The sequence below is a fragment of the Gordionus sp. m RMFG-2023 genome, chromosome 5, assembly GCF_954871325.1.
Source record: "Gordionus sp. m RMFG-2023 chromosome 5, tfGorSpeb1-WG-v2, whole genome shotgun sequence".
Lineage (NCBI taxonomy): Eukaryota > Metazoa > Nematomorpha > Gordioida > Chordodea > Parachordodidae > Gordionus > Gordionus sp. m RMFG-2023.
Genome location: NC_088779.1, coordinates 15,141,177 through 15,155,442, shown reverse-complemented (window position 1 = coordinate 15,155,442; position 14,266 = coordinate 15,141,177). Strand labels below are relative to the sequence as shown.

Below are 14,266 nucleotides of genomic sequence, written 5' to 3'. Positions count from 1 at the left end.
AATTCTGCAATTTATAAAAAATAATAAACGTTTTAATTATCCAATAACTATCTTATATGGATTAAACCCTACTCTAAATAAAATATTCTATACTTGAACAAAAAATGTGTAAATTACCATAAAATTATTGAGGGTCTGGGGCTACTTTTCAGAGACTCATATGAGCTTTTTGAGCGTTATTTTTAAATTTTTTTTTGCTTATTGAAATTTGAAAATGGTAAAAAATTATATTAAAGAAGAAATAACAAATAAATAATGAGATCATTACTAAATTTAATGAAAATCCGTCCTTGCCAGTCGTTACGGAAAACTTTAATTCATTTTTTTGGTTTAAATTGTCAATAAATTTCACTAATTTCTTATAATTATTTTCCATTATGGTTTTTATCGCAATAATATACATATCATTTTTATATTTAAAAAAAATTAATATTAACAGCTCAAAAACGCCTAGTGGGAAAGCTCACCCCGGTTATAGCTCATCCTTTCCCAAATATTTGTTTTTGGAAAATTTAATATTGTTAAAAAAGTATTTTTATGCATAGCAAAAAAAAAATAAGTGGAATAAAATGAGATATTATTTATTCAATATTATCAAGTAATTTTAATTTTATTAACGTTTGCCTTTTAGGGCTCGCATGCTCCGCGGTCTCCCCTATAGTCTTTGTTTTTATTATAGTAAAGAGTTTTTATCTACTATATACTTATATATAATTAAAATTTCAAATATATTTTAAAAAAATTAATGATATCCTTCACCTATATCAGTGGGCAAAAAATTTAAAGAGATGTTCCATTGATTAAACATCTATCTTAATTAATAATAATAGAATTTGAGAATTTATTAATAGCTTTAAAAAGATCAGATAAAATCTTATCTGTTTTAAACTGCATGTTAATTTATGGATTCTATTCGACTTAACTAGTAATATTTCCTCCCCTTATCTTAGCTAATTATGTTATTTGTTTTAATTATATACAAATGATATTTTTAATTTTTTTAATACAAAATGATGAGCATTTTTTCAAAATAATAATAAAAAAAGGGTATTTTTGTCCAATATCTTTAGGGAATCAGTTTTTGATCTGAAGTAAATATGCTAATCAAAAATGTGCTATTTAATTATATTATTTCATATTTAAAATGAAATTTGTTTCTAATAACAATATAATGATTAAACTATTTTTATCGTAAGAAAAAAGAATCGATCATATCGGTATTTAAAAAATATTAAAGTTAAGTATCGGATCAGCACTCTGGAAAAGTTCATAGCTTGTAAAAATATTTTTAAATGATGGAGGTGAGGTTCATTTTTATAAATAGTCAAAAGAAATGTTTTAAACTTTAAAACATCATGAAATGAGACTTCTTCCAATGTATTCATTTTTTCAATTTCATAACACATATGTTGAAACAAAGTTTTTTCTTTTTCCAAATCTACTTGTAAACGGCCTTTTAACAATCGAAGCAAAAACTTTACTTTCCATTTAGATATATCACCCTATATATTTTTAATATACAAATTTATATTGAAAAATTTATTTAACTTTTTGATTTATATCAACAATATTCCAAATCATTTGAAAATTTCTAATATCTGTATGACTTATAAGCGCATCCTCTTCATTTGAGTAAAATAAAGAAAAATTTTCCATAATAATGGCTTTACAAAATATAAAATATTTATTCTTAAAATTCATCAAATTTTTATTTATACATATTTAAAATTTTAGGCCAAACAATTTATATTAATATAATATACTATAAGTAATTACCAACTAATAAATTGAGGACGATGTAAGTGATTATAACATAAAAAGAGCAAAAATAAAATAATGCAGCCGTGGGATTTCCACAATCAGTGTGCCAATAGTTTTTTGCGGGTGTACAATAAGGGGGTTGAATCATTGTATCGTGAAGTATTTTGTTCCAATCTTCTCCTGTTACAATTCTAAATAATACTAACATCGCTCTCGGGGCTGTCTTAAAATTAGCTTGTCTTTTAATAAGAAAATATAAAATCAACCATTATAAAATGTACATTCATCATAAGTGTTTTAGATTACTAACATTATATCATTTAATTATGGTAAATTGTTTGTAGGGATGTAAATTTCCAGGAAACTATAATTGAGTGAAATAACTGGAAAATAGGGAAACAACTAAAAATTTATTTTAAATATTGATTTTTTTTTCTAAAAATACATAGACTATTAATATTAATTTAATTATTGTTTTGAAATTATTTATATCTTAACTTTCGGTTACTACATTTTTAATTCTTTCATATTCACTGTTTAACAAATTTCTAATTAGGCATTTTAAATGCTGTTTTTAAAGATTGAAATAATTTCATCCAAAATGTTGCATTATGGAAAATGAACAATTTAACATAAAAATGGATGTTGCGAAATTATTAATATATTTCATATTATTTTTTCAGAAATTTGCATCATTATTAGTTAAATTAAAATTAGAAGAGGAAGTTGATCTACTCCATCCTATATCCCTTCACGTTTTAATCCTATTTAAAAATCTTAAATCTATTTCAGTCAATAAAAAAATTTCTTCCGATGAACATTACTAGAGTTGAGCTATTTTTATATTTCGAAAAAGAATGTAGGGAGACTGAGGTTAGGTATACCCTGGGGCTTGCTAAACATCTTAATCTCATTTTAAAATTAAATAGGCTAGAAGGTTTAAATTTTAATATAGCTTTTATTAGTATGCATCTATTAGCAAAAAATCTTTTGAAATAATTACTAAATATTTTATTTAAGGAATAAATTTTAATGCAAAATTCAAAGATTTTTAAATGATAGAATTTTAATTTTTATTAAGTTATATAATCATTTATATTTAAATAAAATTTTATAGTAAGTTTTAATTCTTTTTTATAATTTGAGCAAGTTTTAAGAGTATTTATTTTGTCTAGAAATTATTTCAATCATAATTAGTCAAGTTAGAGCTAGTGGGGCTTTGTAAACCATGCATGTAAATTATGGCAGTTAATATGAAAAAAATATTTCAAAATCATGGAAAGAAAATTTCATTGCTGTGCATGATTAGTATTTATGATTTATGCTAAGAAATCATAATTACTTCATAAGATCATTATTTTGGTCCCAAATATTTATTAAATTAAACAAAATTAAGTTTCAATAATTAGCTACAATTTAAAAGTATTATGATATTTTGAACATAAAATTAAACTATCCGTATCAATAAATATAGATGTATTTCAATTCATTATAGCCTAAAAAAACTAATGGTTTAGGAAGCCTTTGCAGTGGTTTGCCCAACCCCGTTATTGGGGTTTGTTGGGCAAAATTTCAACTTTTATAAAAAATATATAATTTCAAAAATAGGTTTATATTTTCAAAAATATTTATAAGGCACCTTTATAGAGTATAATTATAAGCATCGATTCATATATTGTTCTTTATAATATTTTAAAAAAACACAGGATTTATAGCCGATTTTGTAAAAATCAGTTCGACTAGCCCCAGTCTCCCCTTCATAAAAACAAAACACAATTATGACAAAATGAACCAAGAGGAAAATAGAAATCCTGATTATTCTCTTTATTTCCACATTTTTAACATAATTGGTTACAAAAATATATTCTAAAGTATTCCAGATTTGGGGAAGGGTAAATCTTCTGCATAAATATAAATATACTGTTAATTTTATTTTGCAAGAGGAGGCAAAACTTTCAAATAACAATCCTTAAAAATAATAAATATTTTAAAAAAATCATAGCAATTTTCAAGGGAAAACAAGTATATCCACTCCCCCCCCCCCATCATGGTATTCTTGGATTTAGGCTATTTATCTATGTCATTTTTAAAGGCTATGCTTTTTTGATACTACTAAATATGAATATATTTAACAATTGTTAAAAATATTAGTATTTGTAGAATAAGATAAGATGTTTTATTATAATTTTTTTTAGTGGAGAGTGGCATTATAATATAATATTACTTGTATCTTTATAAAATATGAAATTCTAATGTGAGTAATAATTTTAAAAAAATAATAAATATTAAAGGTTGGTAATTAAAAAAATATATTTTATACCTCCCTAAATTTTCACCATATTTTACGGTTCCGAATAAAATTACTCCAATTAAGGCATATGATATTATAAGTAGAAACATCGCCATTATAATAAAAAACGATTTAAAAAATGTCATAACAACTGTTAACATTAACATTTGAAGAATAGGCTGGTAAATTTATATAAGAATTAATTTTTTTATCTAAGTTAATAATATACATGCTTTCCAACCAAAGAAAAAAATCGTAAAATTATTACGAAATAACCCATATAGTAAAATGTGTCTGTCTATAATGAATATGTAAAAGGTTAATTTAACTAATATACGTTAAATCCAAAAAATAGGAAAATCCAAATGACAGATATCAAAGTAATTATAAAATCATATCGATTTCGTTTGCTTTGCCAGTAGCCATTAATTGAAAAGGCCCCGATTTTGATCATTATTTCAATTACAAATAAAAATATGAAGACAGATGAAATGATTGCTAAATATAAACTATATTTCGAATCTTTATTCCACTAAAATATGGTTAATTTTTAATATAACATTTAAAATTTACTTTAACTGATAACAAACTGCTTTGAAATATGATGAGATAAACAAATATCCTTTTAAAATATTTACTTTGAGTAATATCATATAATCGAGAACCAAAGCAGGAGGCTAAAATAGTTATAGTAAAACAGCTAAAAATATCAATTTATATACATGGTTTTGGAGGCAAAAACAAAGGTTGCGCAATTTTTAATCTAGCTTTAAGATCACACCATCGTCGTTGATCAACTGTAAGCAAAGCAGTACCCTTTTAATAAATAAGATAAAGCATCAGTATTTAAAATATTAATGTTTGTTCTTGCTAAATACAACAAAACAAATGTAATGAATCAAATCGATTGGTTTGCATTATTTTTATCCTTGATTTAATTATATTAACCAGGCGCCAAGTCTAGAATTTTTTAAGGAAGGGGATTCGGGGGAGGGGGGGGGGGGTCTAATTTTTTATGAAACTTTAAAAATTAATTAGAACAACCATATATTTATTAAAACTGTCTCAATTGTGGTTAGTATTCATTATTTTGTTGAATTCAGATTATGTTTTTATTAAACATTTGTTTTAATATTATTTAAATGTTTCGCCTAGTGTTGTTAAATAGTCGATTAATTCGCGACTCAGAGTCGGCAGTTGATCTAGACGGCTAATCTATTTCACACCTAGAGTCGTGAACTCAAGCTATGAACTAGAGAAATAATATTTAATAATTACCTTATATTAAAAAATGATTTTTATTTTCGTTTTTTTAGAAATAAAATTAAGAATATAGGAGGACTTGCTTTAATTATTTTGGATAAGAACCCGCGTTTTCTTATGTGATAAAAATTTTGGATATTTTATTAAAATCTAACATAATTTAATTATATATTTTGTATATGAATTATTGAAATCTAACTATCATTATTTTAAATATATATTTGTATATAGATGTGATATCAGCTTAATAAATATTTTAACTAATCTGTATCGAGATACATTTGTAGATTGTATCTGTATCTATATACATTTTTAAACAATCTATCTAGTGGTTTTATAAACGGCTTAATATATCTTATCCAGAAAAATATTATGCAAGTCGACATCTATTCGCGAAATCTCGAGGCTTAGGTAATATTTTCCTGATGAAAATAATTAGTTAACCTTTTAAAAATCAGCTCAAATGGGGATATTTTGCAGAACTAGATATATCTATATTTAAATTTATTTTTAGACGACATATTTAAATCCATTTTAAAAAATATCTTTTAACTCCAGCAAGTAGTGTTGTTAATCGACTAAATTTAGTCGACTAACAGAGGACTAACTAATAGTTTTAGTCGAACAATTCGACTAAAAACTTTAGCGACTAAAACGACTAATTTAGTCGACTAATCAGAGAAGATAAACAAAAAGAAGTAAAGTGAGAATTTGTCATTAAAATAACTATATGAGTTATATATAAGTTATTTTTAATATATTTTTTTTTGAATTTCTTTTTTTTTGAAGGAACAGGTTAAAATTTTAAATTGTTATTTTTGATAAATATATATTGTAAACATGTTATATTAAAATTTCAGTGAAGATGTACCATAGAAAAGTGACAATTGTCATAATCGTCATTTATAGGTTTTTTTGAAATTTTTTGAAGCAAATGGGTAAAAATATATATTGTAAACATGTTAAAATAAAATTTAAGCGAAGATGTACCATAGAAAAGTGACAATTGTCATAATTGTCATTTATAGGTTTTTTTGAAATTTTTTTAAGCAAATAGGTAAAAATATATACTGTAAACATGTTAAAATAAAATTTAAGCGAAGATGTACCATAGAAAAGCGACAATTCTCATAATCGTCATTTTGCTTCAAAAAATTTCAAAAAAAACCTATAAATGACGTTTATGATAATTGTCACTTTTCTATGGTACATCTTCGCTTAAATTTTATTTTAACATGTTTACAATATATATTTTTATCTATTTGCTTCAAAAAATTTCAAAAAAACTTAAAAATGACGATTATGACAATTGTCACTTTTCTATGGTACATCTTCACTGAAATTTTGATTCAACATGTTTACAAATATTTATACCTTGCTTTAAAATAATTTAAAAAAAGTTCAAAAATAACAATTTATAATTTTAACCTGTTCCTTCAAAGAAAAATAAATTCAAAAAAAAGTTATATATAACTCATATAGTTATTTTAATGACAAATTCTCACTTTACTTCTTTTTGTTTATCTTCTCTGATTAGTCGACTAAATTAGTCGTTTTTAGTCGACTAATTAGTCTTTTTTAGTCGACTAATTAGTCGTTTTTAGTCGACTAATTAGTCGTTTTGACTAATTAGTCTTTTTTAGTCGACTAATTAGTCGTTTTAGTTGACTAATTTAGTCGCTAAAGTTTTTAGTCGATTTCCTCGACTACGACTATTAGTCTTAGTCGGAAGATATCAACTAATTAACAACACTACCAGCAAGGACAGGAGTAGCATAAAAAATTGTATTCCTATTTGTCATAGTTGAATGTAAACATTTATAAAATCATCGTGTGTTGGATTTATTAAGTTATTTATATTATATATTTAGAATTATAAAATTTGATTTTTGTGAAGTCATTATTGCGATTCTTGAGTTATTTTTATTTTATATAATTTTATTTTTAGTGATAATTATGATTTTTTGGCGTGATTTTGAGGTTTATAACTTTAAAGAAATGTATTTTTAACTTTTTAATTATTTATTTTTTAATAAAAATTTTCAATTATTCGGTATCTTCCATTTTAATTTAATAAAGAATTCTTATTGCGAACAACCAATGCTATTATAAATCTGTAAAACACGGCCCCGCCTGGGTTATTTGTTCGGGCTAGGCCTAATTTCTAAATATGATATCATAATATTAAAATAGGTATTACTAAAAACTGCATTGCTATAAAGCAATTAATCATAATCAATCAAAAATTTTTTATGTATAATCTTTTTTTAAAAATAATTTTCAGAAAGTTTGAAACATATTTAAATTTATTTATAAAATATTGAGATTAAATAGCAAATAATATATAATTCTATTTTTACTAAATATTAATTGAAAAAAAGAATATTTACTAGCTTTTACAACTCAAATTTTATTTTTCAATTATAAAGTTATACTGGTATATTAAATTAAATATTAAAAGAAATTTAAAAAAATGTATTCATAAAATTTTGAAAGGAGGTGAACGCGTTCCATTTTTTGAAAGTGAATGTTGAACGTGTTCAACTTTTGTCAATGAACATTGAATGCGCTAGATATTTTAGAAATGTTTACAGTTCTAGCTTTTACCAATTTTTTTCAAATTCTTCTTTATAATGATATTTTGTATAAATTTTTGGAAGAGAGGGGAGTGGGATGTGTGTAGGTGGAATAAATATCTTAATAAAACAAACAAAAACAAATATTATATTAAATTATGTAAACTTTTAAAAAATGCAGATAAAAAATTAAAATAATTGCGTAAAATGAAATAAATATTCCATGAAAGAAAACTTCATCGAAAAGTTCTTATAAAAATAAATCTTAAAAAGTAGATCTCCTAAATTTTTAAAAAAGGTTTAATATAATAATGAAGGTTCGGAGGTTTACATTACAGCCCTGATAAATAAATCGGTAAAAATGCAATCATAAATAACTTATTTTATTCATATTTCAATAAAATTATATACTTTGTTTTCCATATAATTTGCAATTACAACGCCTACAAACAGAGTCAAACCAATCATACAAGCGACAAATACAAATATATGAACATAGATTGCATGGAGCTTTCAATATAAAAAGAAAATATAATATTATTATATCGTAATCAGTATATTATAGTATATATTTTGTGATTTTTTTAAAATAAACATCAGATCATTAAATTTATTATAGTAGGGATTAGGGAAGATTGATGGTGTAAAAAAAAGTTCACTAGAAATTTTTTTTACCTTAAACATATATACCAAGTCAAAATGTACTTTCATATATAATTTATAATACTAAGCATAATATATTCGGTTAAAATATATTTTTTAAAAAAGTTAAGAGTAAATTTGAATATTTAAATTATAAAAATCAAATCGATCAGTTAATTTCGTTATTGCGAAACAAAATGCAATTTATTAGCTTCCCCCAATAATGTTATGGTAGAAAATTATCATGAATTCAAAATAATGAAAGATTAAATGCTCTAATTGATTGAATTGATATTGATTGTCTGTTTCGCTTTGGCTTATTGTTTAATCATATTACTATTTTTTTACATTTACATCATAATGGTAAATAAACTGAATTATCCTATCCTGGCGAAACCCCTTTAAAAAAAACTTCTTATTTAATGTGGTCCGGGCTTTTTTCTATCTCATTATTTCTCGTGGGCGTTTAAGCAAAGATTAATTTTTGTGAGTACAGGTAACTAGACCTGTTCAAAAATTGTGGATCTCATATTTATTTCCCTAATTCTCCTCCTATTTGGGTTTTGATTTTGAGAGAACTAAGAGTTGCAATGTTGAATTTACAGCTTATAAGGTTAAGCACATAATATTAAGCATATCTTTGGTTTGATATGTTTTCAGAAGAACCTATTTTTTTACTCAATTTAAAAATTAGTTTTTTTTAAACTTTTCGCCAAATATATATCGTAATGATTTAAAACCTGTACACATGTTCATTAAAATCATAACTATAAAATAAATATTGATGGAAGATCTACATAATGATTTCGATTTATATAATAAGAACGGTCGAGTTTTGTGAAAAATATTTTTATTTTAAGCCCGATATGATTTAAATCCAGGACCGGGATTTAAGCCTGGTCTTGGTCTATAAAAAAGACCTGTAGAAATTAAATAACCTTGGCCTACATTTTTTTTAATTGACCCGGTTATCATTTTTAAACTTTTAATTATTTTACACCCCAATCCGGGTACCGGACATGCAGATTTCTGAAGCAACTAATTTTTTATAATAGTTCAAGAATTAAAAATTGAATAAAGATGTAAAATTACAGGTCCAACTTGAATGATGAGCATATCTCTTATATCAGTCCAACCTTTAAATGATAGTATCTCGAAAAGGGCTAACATTGCATTTTGAACATTATCAAAATTAAAATTGCGTGGATTAGCCCTAAAATATATTATTTTAATTATTTTAACAAGATAATATATAAAATTCATTTTTACCATATTCTAGGAACCATTATTTTTGGATGAATATTTTGAGATTTATCTGGAAATCTTAATTTGGTAACAAATATTTCTTTTAAAAAAATTCCTTTGCACTCTACCTTAAAATAAAAAATTATAATAAAACTCATGACCAGTTTACTTTCAATTTAATAGATTGATCATTGCATCTAGCTAACTTCCCTGCATACAATTGAACTCCGTAAGATGAAAATATAAATAGTGAGACAATCAATAATATAGACACCTAATTAAAAATCACAGATCAAAAATAAAATTATAATATAGGAAAAGTTATTATCATGAAAAAGAAAACATATAATGTTATCTTACTAATGTAATTTCTTTGAATCCTCTAAAGAGTTCCTTTATAACTTTTCGAATGTGGGGGAGTAAAACAAAAATTCTAAGTGGTCGAAAAGCCCTAAAGACCATTAGCATTTGGGCTAAAGAGGCTTGGGGGACAGATGTTGGCATCCAGATTAAAAAACATACATTAACCTGTTAATGATAAAAATAGAAAATATTGAAATATATTAAAATAAAGAAATATATAGAACATTATATTAAATTTTTGTTGAATTTTAATAATAATAAAATTAATTGATTGTTTGATTTTTATTTTATGAATTAAAATCTTGTCATTGTGTTACCATGTATATAAACAAATCCAACAAGCCTCCAAAATCCTTTAAATATGCATTAGGAGTAAAAATTAATCCATTACAAGTTATCTTCAACAAAAGTTCAACGGACATTGCCATTATAAATACGTAATCATTGATCTAAAATATAAATTGGATGGATTTTTTTATTGGGGAGTTAAAAATAATTTGAATATCTTCTTGGTTAAATAAAACTTTGGAGACACAACATTAGAAGGCAGGTTAAGTGAAATGTATGAAAGATACCAGTGTTATATGGCAGGTGGCTCTAAAGTTACAGGCAAGAACGATTAGCTAATAATGATAACATCAAAGAACCTACGTGTAATGAAATTAATCTCCATTATATTTTAAACACAATCTGGTGGCGCAAATCCGACAACTATAGTTGTGTAATTACATTTTTAGCTGTTATGTAATTATTTAAAATAGGGCGTTTCAAATTTTTGTAGGAAATTATAAAATATTATATGTATAATTATCTCTGGTTCTCCAGCTCAGCGTGTCCCCGCCACAAATCATAGTAAACAATTATAGTTTATTTTATTGCTCCAATTCAAGGTTGTAAATTTCGATTAACCTTTAAAAAGACTAATATTATAAATTTTAAGGTGAAAGATGATAGGCAAATTAAGGAGTATCTGAAATGTTATGATAGGCATAACATAAGATTTCAAAATATTAAAAATTTATAAAATTATCTAGATTCGAGATAAAACTAACTTTCACTAAATTTAAAGGCAGCTCGTTAATAAATATTGTTTAACAAGGAACCACAATATTTTAATATTTCTTCATCAATTATTTTGTATGATGATTTATTTATTAGATTACAGATTGAGGTACAGCACAGACATTGGAAAGAAAAGAAACAAGATTGTTAAAACAGCTCATTTATATTTATTTGTATATTATCATTAAGTGTAGTCAAAATTTTGTTATTGATAGGGGACGTAAAAATAATATTTCAATAAAAGTGTATAATTTAAACTTTCAAAAAGTAGGTATTCATAATTCTTTTCTCTGATGTTTCCATCATTAATGAGATGCATGACAAGGATGTGAATAAAATCATAATCCAATCCAAATAAGTCACCATACCTATGAGATTGCTAATTGATTAAAAAATTATATCATGCAAAATTAATCGATATATAATTTATTTATGCAGATTAAACGTTTTAAAATTTAAAAAAAATACTTAGTTGGTTCAAACCATTTTTACCTGCTATATAAATTTTTCAAGTAAAATTTAACTTGTATTTTATTAGATATTTAGGGCTGCAACTATGAGGGGACATTTGACGGCCGCCTCACCTCCCCCACCTCACATTGAAAAGATTTTTTTTGTGCACATTAATTAAAAGTATTAAATATATACTTAATTAATCTATTTTTTTTAAATAATGGGAAATTTAAGAAAAACCCCTCATAAAATAAAAATAAATTTCTGAATCACATTTCATAAGATAGGAAAATTTCTGATTCACCCAACATCAAATAAAGGTGAAATTTAATTCAACCATCATAAAGAAGGAAATTCTGAGTCCCTATCACTCTTGAAGAGCCATCAGCTATTAAATAACTTAATATGCTATAAATAGGAATACTTTGCCTATTTTAGAAATTAAATTATTGGGATAAAAACATACAATCAATAAAGTAAAATAAAATACAATTTTTTTTAGCTACTCAATTTAAATTTAAACTTAAAAATGATATTTTGGAACATGTTATGATTGTTGGATTGAATAAAGCATTTAAAATTAAAATATAAATTAATTTTTTTGCTAGTAAATAAATGGTGTTTATATGGAGTAAATAAAAAATTAATAAATGGGAAAAAAAGCGTTATTTATTGAACTCTAAATCCATTATATAATAAAATGTCTACATTATATCTTTTTTGTTGGGTACTACTAACAAATAAGAATACTAAATTATTTAACTCAAAATTTTTGAATACGAATATTTCTTAATTCGATACGATTTTCTACCCAGGTCGAAGAAATTGCAAGTTAATCTATTCAGTGCTGCAATAATTAGTCCATTCTTTAATTAAAATTTCTTGCCTTTTTATATTGTAGTTTATTTAAACTAAACCTGTCTAATTTAGGCGCACGTGAAATTTCCTAATTTGACTAAAATTTTGAGTCCTAATCAAATAACTTATTAACTACTATTAGAATGCCTTGATAAATAGGGCAACTGTCTTCTTTTGTCCATTTGCATAAAACCTCTATAAAGTGGGCACTTGTTATTTTTTGCTGAATATATAAAATTTTATTATTTTTTTTAACTTATTCATGTCAAATAATGGAATAGATGGTTACTTCATAGCTAAAGATCTCTTTAATAAACACCATCCCTATATTAATAATCTTGTGTCTATTATAGGTTTATCTCTTAACGTGTCCAAATAGGAATTTTCTCTCACAAATTCTATTATCCCTATCCTCTTTAAAATATATTTCAAACCAGGAACTTATTCAACTTTCCAATTGGTGGTGTCACGGCAAATAAAACCTTTCTTGGTCTATAGGGAAATTCTTAATTTGTGACTTCACATCCATATTTTCTTTGCCAAAAAATTTAAATTCTAATCCGGTTGATATAGCCGAGAAAAAAAAACAATGAAATATTCCAAATTTACAAATTATATTTTTACACCGATCGTTATCTCTTCCCTTGGATATATGCCAAGCGGAACTTTAAAATTCTTAAAAAATATAGGCGATAAGATAAGAGCCCTTACATCAGAACCAAAAGAATACTATTTTTTAAAACAAAATCTACAAATAACTATTTTAAAATATAACTATTCATGTTTTTTGGGAACTTGTAGTCCTACCTCCGTTTTTATAAAATAATGTTTTATTTTATTTTATATTTGATATGTTAATTTTAATATTATTTTATTTGATAGTAGTAATAAAAGGAATAATTTAACAATTAAAAACAAATATTTTAATATGGTAGAAATACAACCAATTTCATATGAATTACCAGCCAATATCAGGAGTCCTTTCTAAAAACTTTCTAACAAACTCAAGATCATTATGAGATCACCCCCAATCTATCATTACAAAGGTCTCTTCTACAAGCATGAGTTTCATATCCCCACAATACTGTGGACAATCGTCAATATAAATTTTCCGTGACCTCATGCCTCCATGTAAAAATGATGGGATTGGTTTCCGTCCCCCATCTTTCCTCTCACTTCATTTTTCTCCTCAAAACATTTCAAGTTTAATACCTACTGGTCATGATCTTGACCTAGAAAGCGTTATTAGCTTAGCAGACCCATATCCTTCCTTCAGAAATGTGATATTCCTCTAGTGTCCCACTCCATGATTATCTCTTATCAATGTCCCAGCCATTATTCTAAATTCTAAATTGGGCTACAAATGGTTGTCGTCTATTCCAGGCAAAAATCTCGGTCTTCTCGCTAAAGAAGAACTTAGTATAGCTATTTCACTTCGTCTTGGTACCATATATCTCTTCCTTCTAAATGTATTATATTCTTTATAATTGATTCCAAAGGACACCATCTTTTACATTGTAGATTCCAAAGGTCACCTCCCTCGTCATACAAACATAAATAATTTAATCTCAAAAGCTCTTAAAAAGGCCTGCTTCCCAAATACCTTAGAGCGCAATAATTTATGCCCAGTATCAACAGAAGACCCGATGATATCAGACTAAATCTTGGTCCTCTGGTCTTTACACATCCATCGTTTTCGGCAAGATCCAACAGAAATCAGTAATTAATTCGGCAGAAATCTTGAAAATAAAAA

At 25.1% G+C, this 14,266-nt stretch overlaps 1 protein-coding gene across 1 annotated transcript in view; it reads right to left on the bottom strand.

The window, feature by feature from the left end:
* Nucleotides 1–14,266, bottom strand: part of LOC135930386 (sodium leak channel NALCN-like) — an 82,956-nt gene that overhangs the window by 9,537 nt on the left and 59,153 nt on the right. The window contains exons 20-34 of the mRNA XM_065467181.1: nucleotides 11,461–11,581; nucleotides 10,458–10,589; nucleotides 10,138–10,305; nucleotides 9,947–10,051; nucleotides 9,802–9,905; nucleotides 9,625–9,745; nucleotides 8,302–8,400; nucleotides 4,774–4,867; nucleotides 4,625–4,728; nucleotides 4,389–4,583; nucleotides 4,281–4,349; nucleotides 4,082–4,230; nucleotides 1,777–2,000; nucleotides 1,549–1,664; nucleotides 1,345–1,502 (exon numbers count right to left, since the gene is read on the bottom strand). Of these exons, the coding sequence (XP_065323253.1) occupies nucleotides 1,345–1,502; nucleotides 1,549–1,664; nucleotides 1,777–2,000; nucleotides 4,082–4,230; nucleotides 4,281–4,349; nucleotides 4,389–4,583; nucleotides 4,625–4,728; nucleotides 4,774–4,867; nucleotides 8,302–8,400; nucleotides 9,625–9,745; nucleotides 9,802–9,905; nucleotides 9,947–10,051; nucleotides 10,138–10,305; nucleotides 10,458–10,589; nucleotides 11,461–11,581 (1,959 nt within the window). The remainder of the gene's footprint in view (nucleotides 1–1,344; nucleotides 1,503–1,548; nucleotides 1,665–1,776; nucleotides 2,001–4,081; nucleotides 4,231–4,280; nucleotides 4,350–4,388; nucleotides 4,584–4,624; nucleotides 4,729–4,773; nucleotides 4,868–8,301; nucleotides 8,401–9,624; nucleotides 9,746–9,801; nucleotides 9,906–9,946; nucleotides 10,052–10,137; nucleotides 10,306–10,457; nucleotides 10,590–11,460; nucleotides 11,582–14,266) is intronic.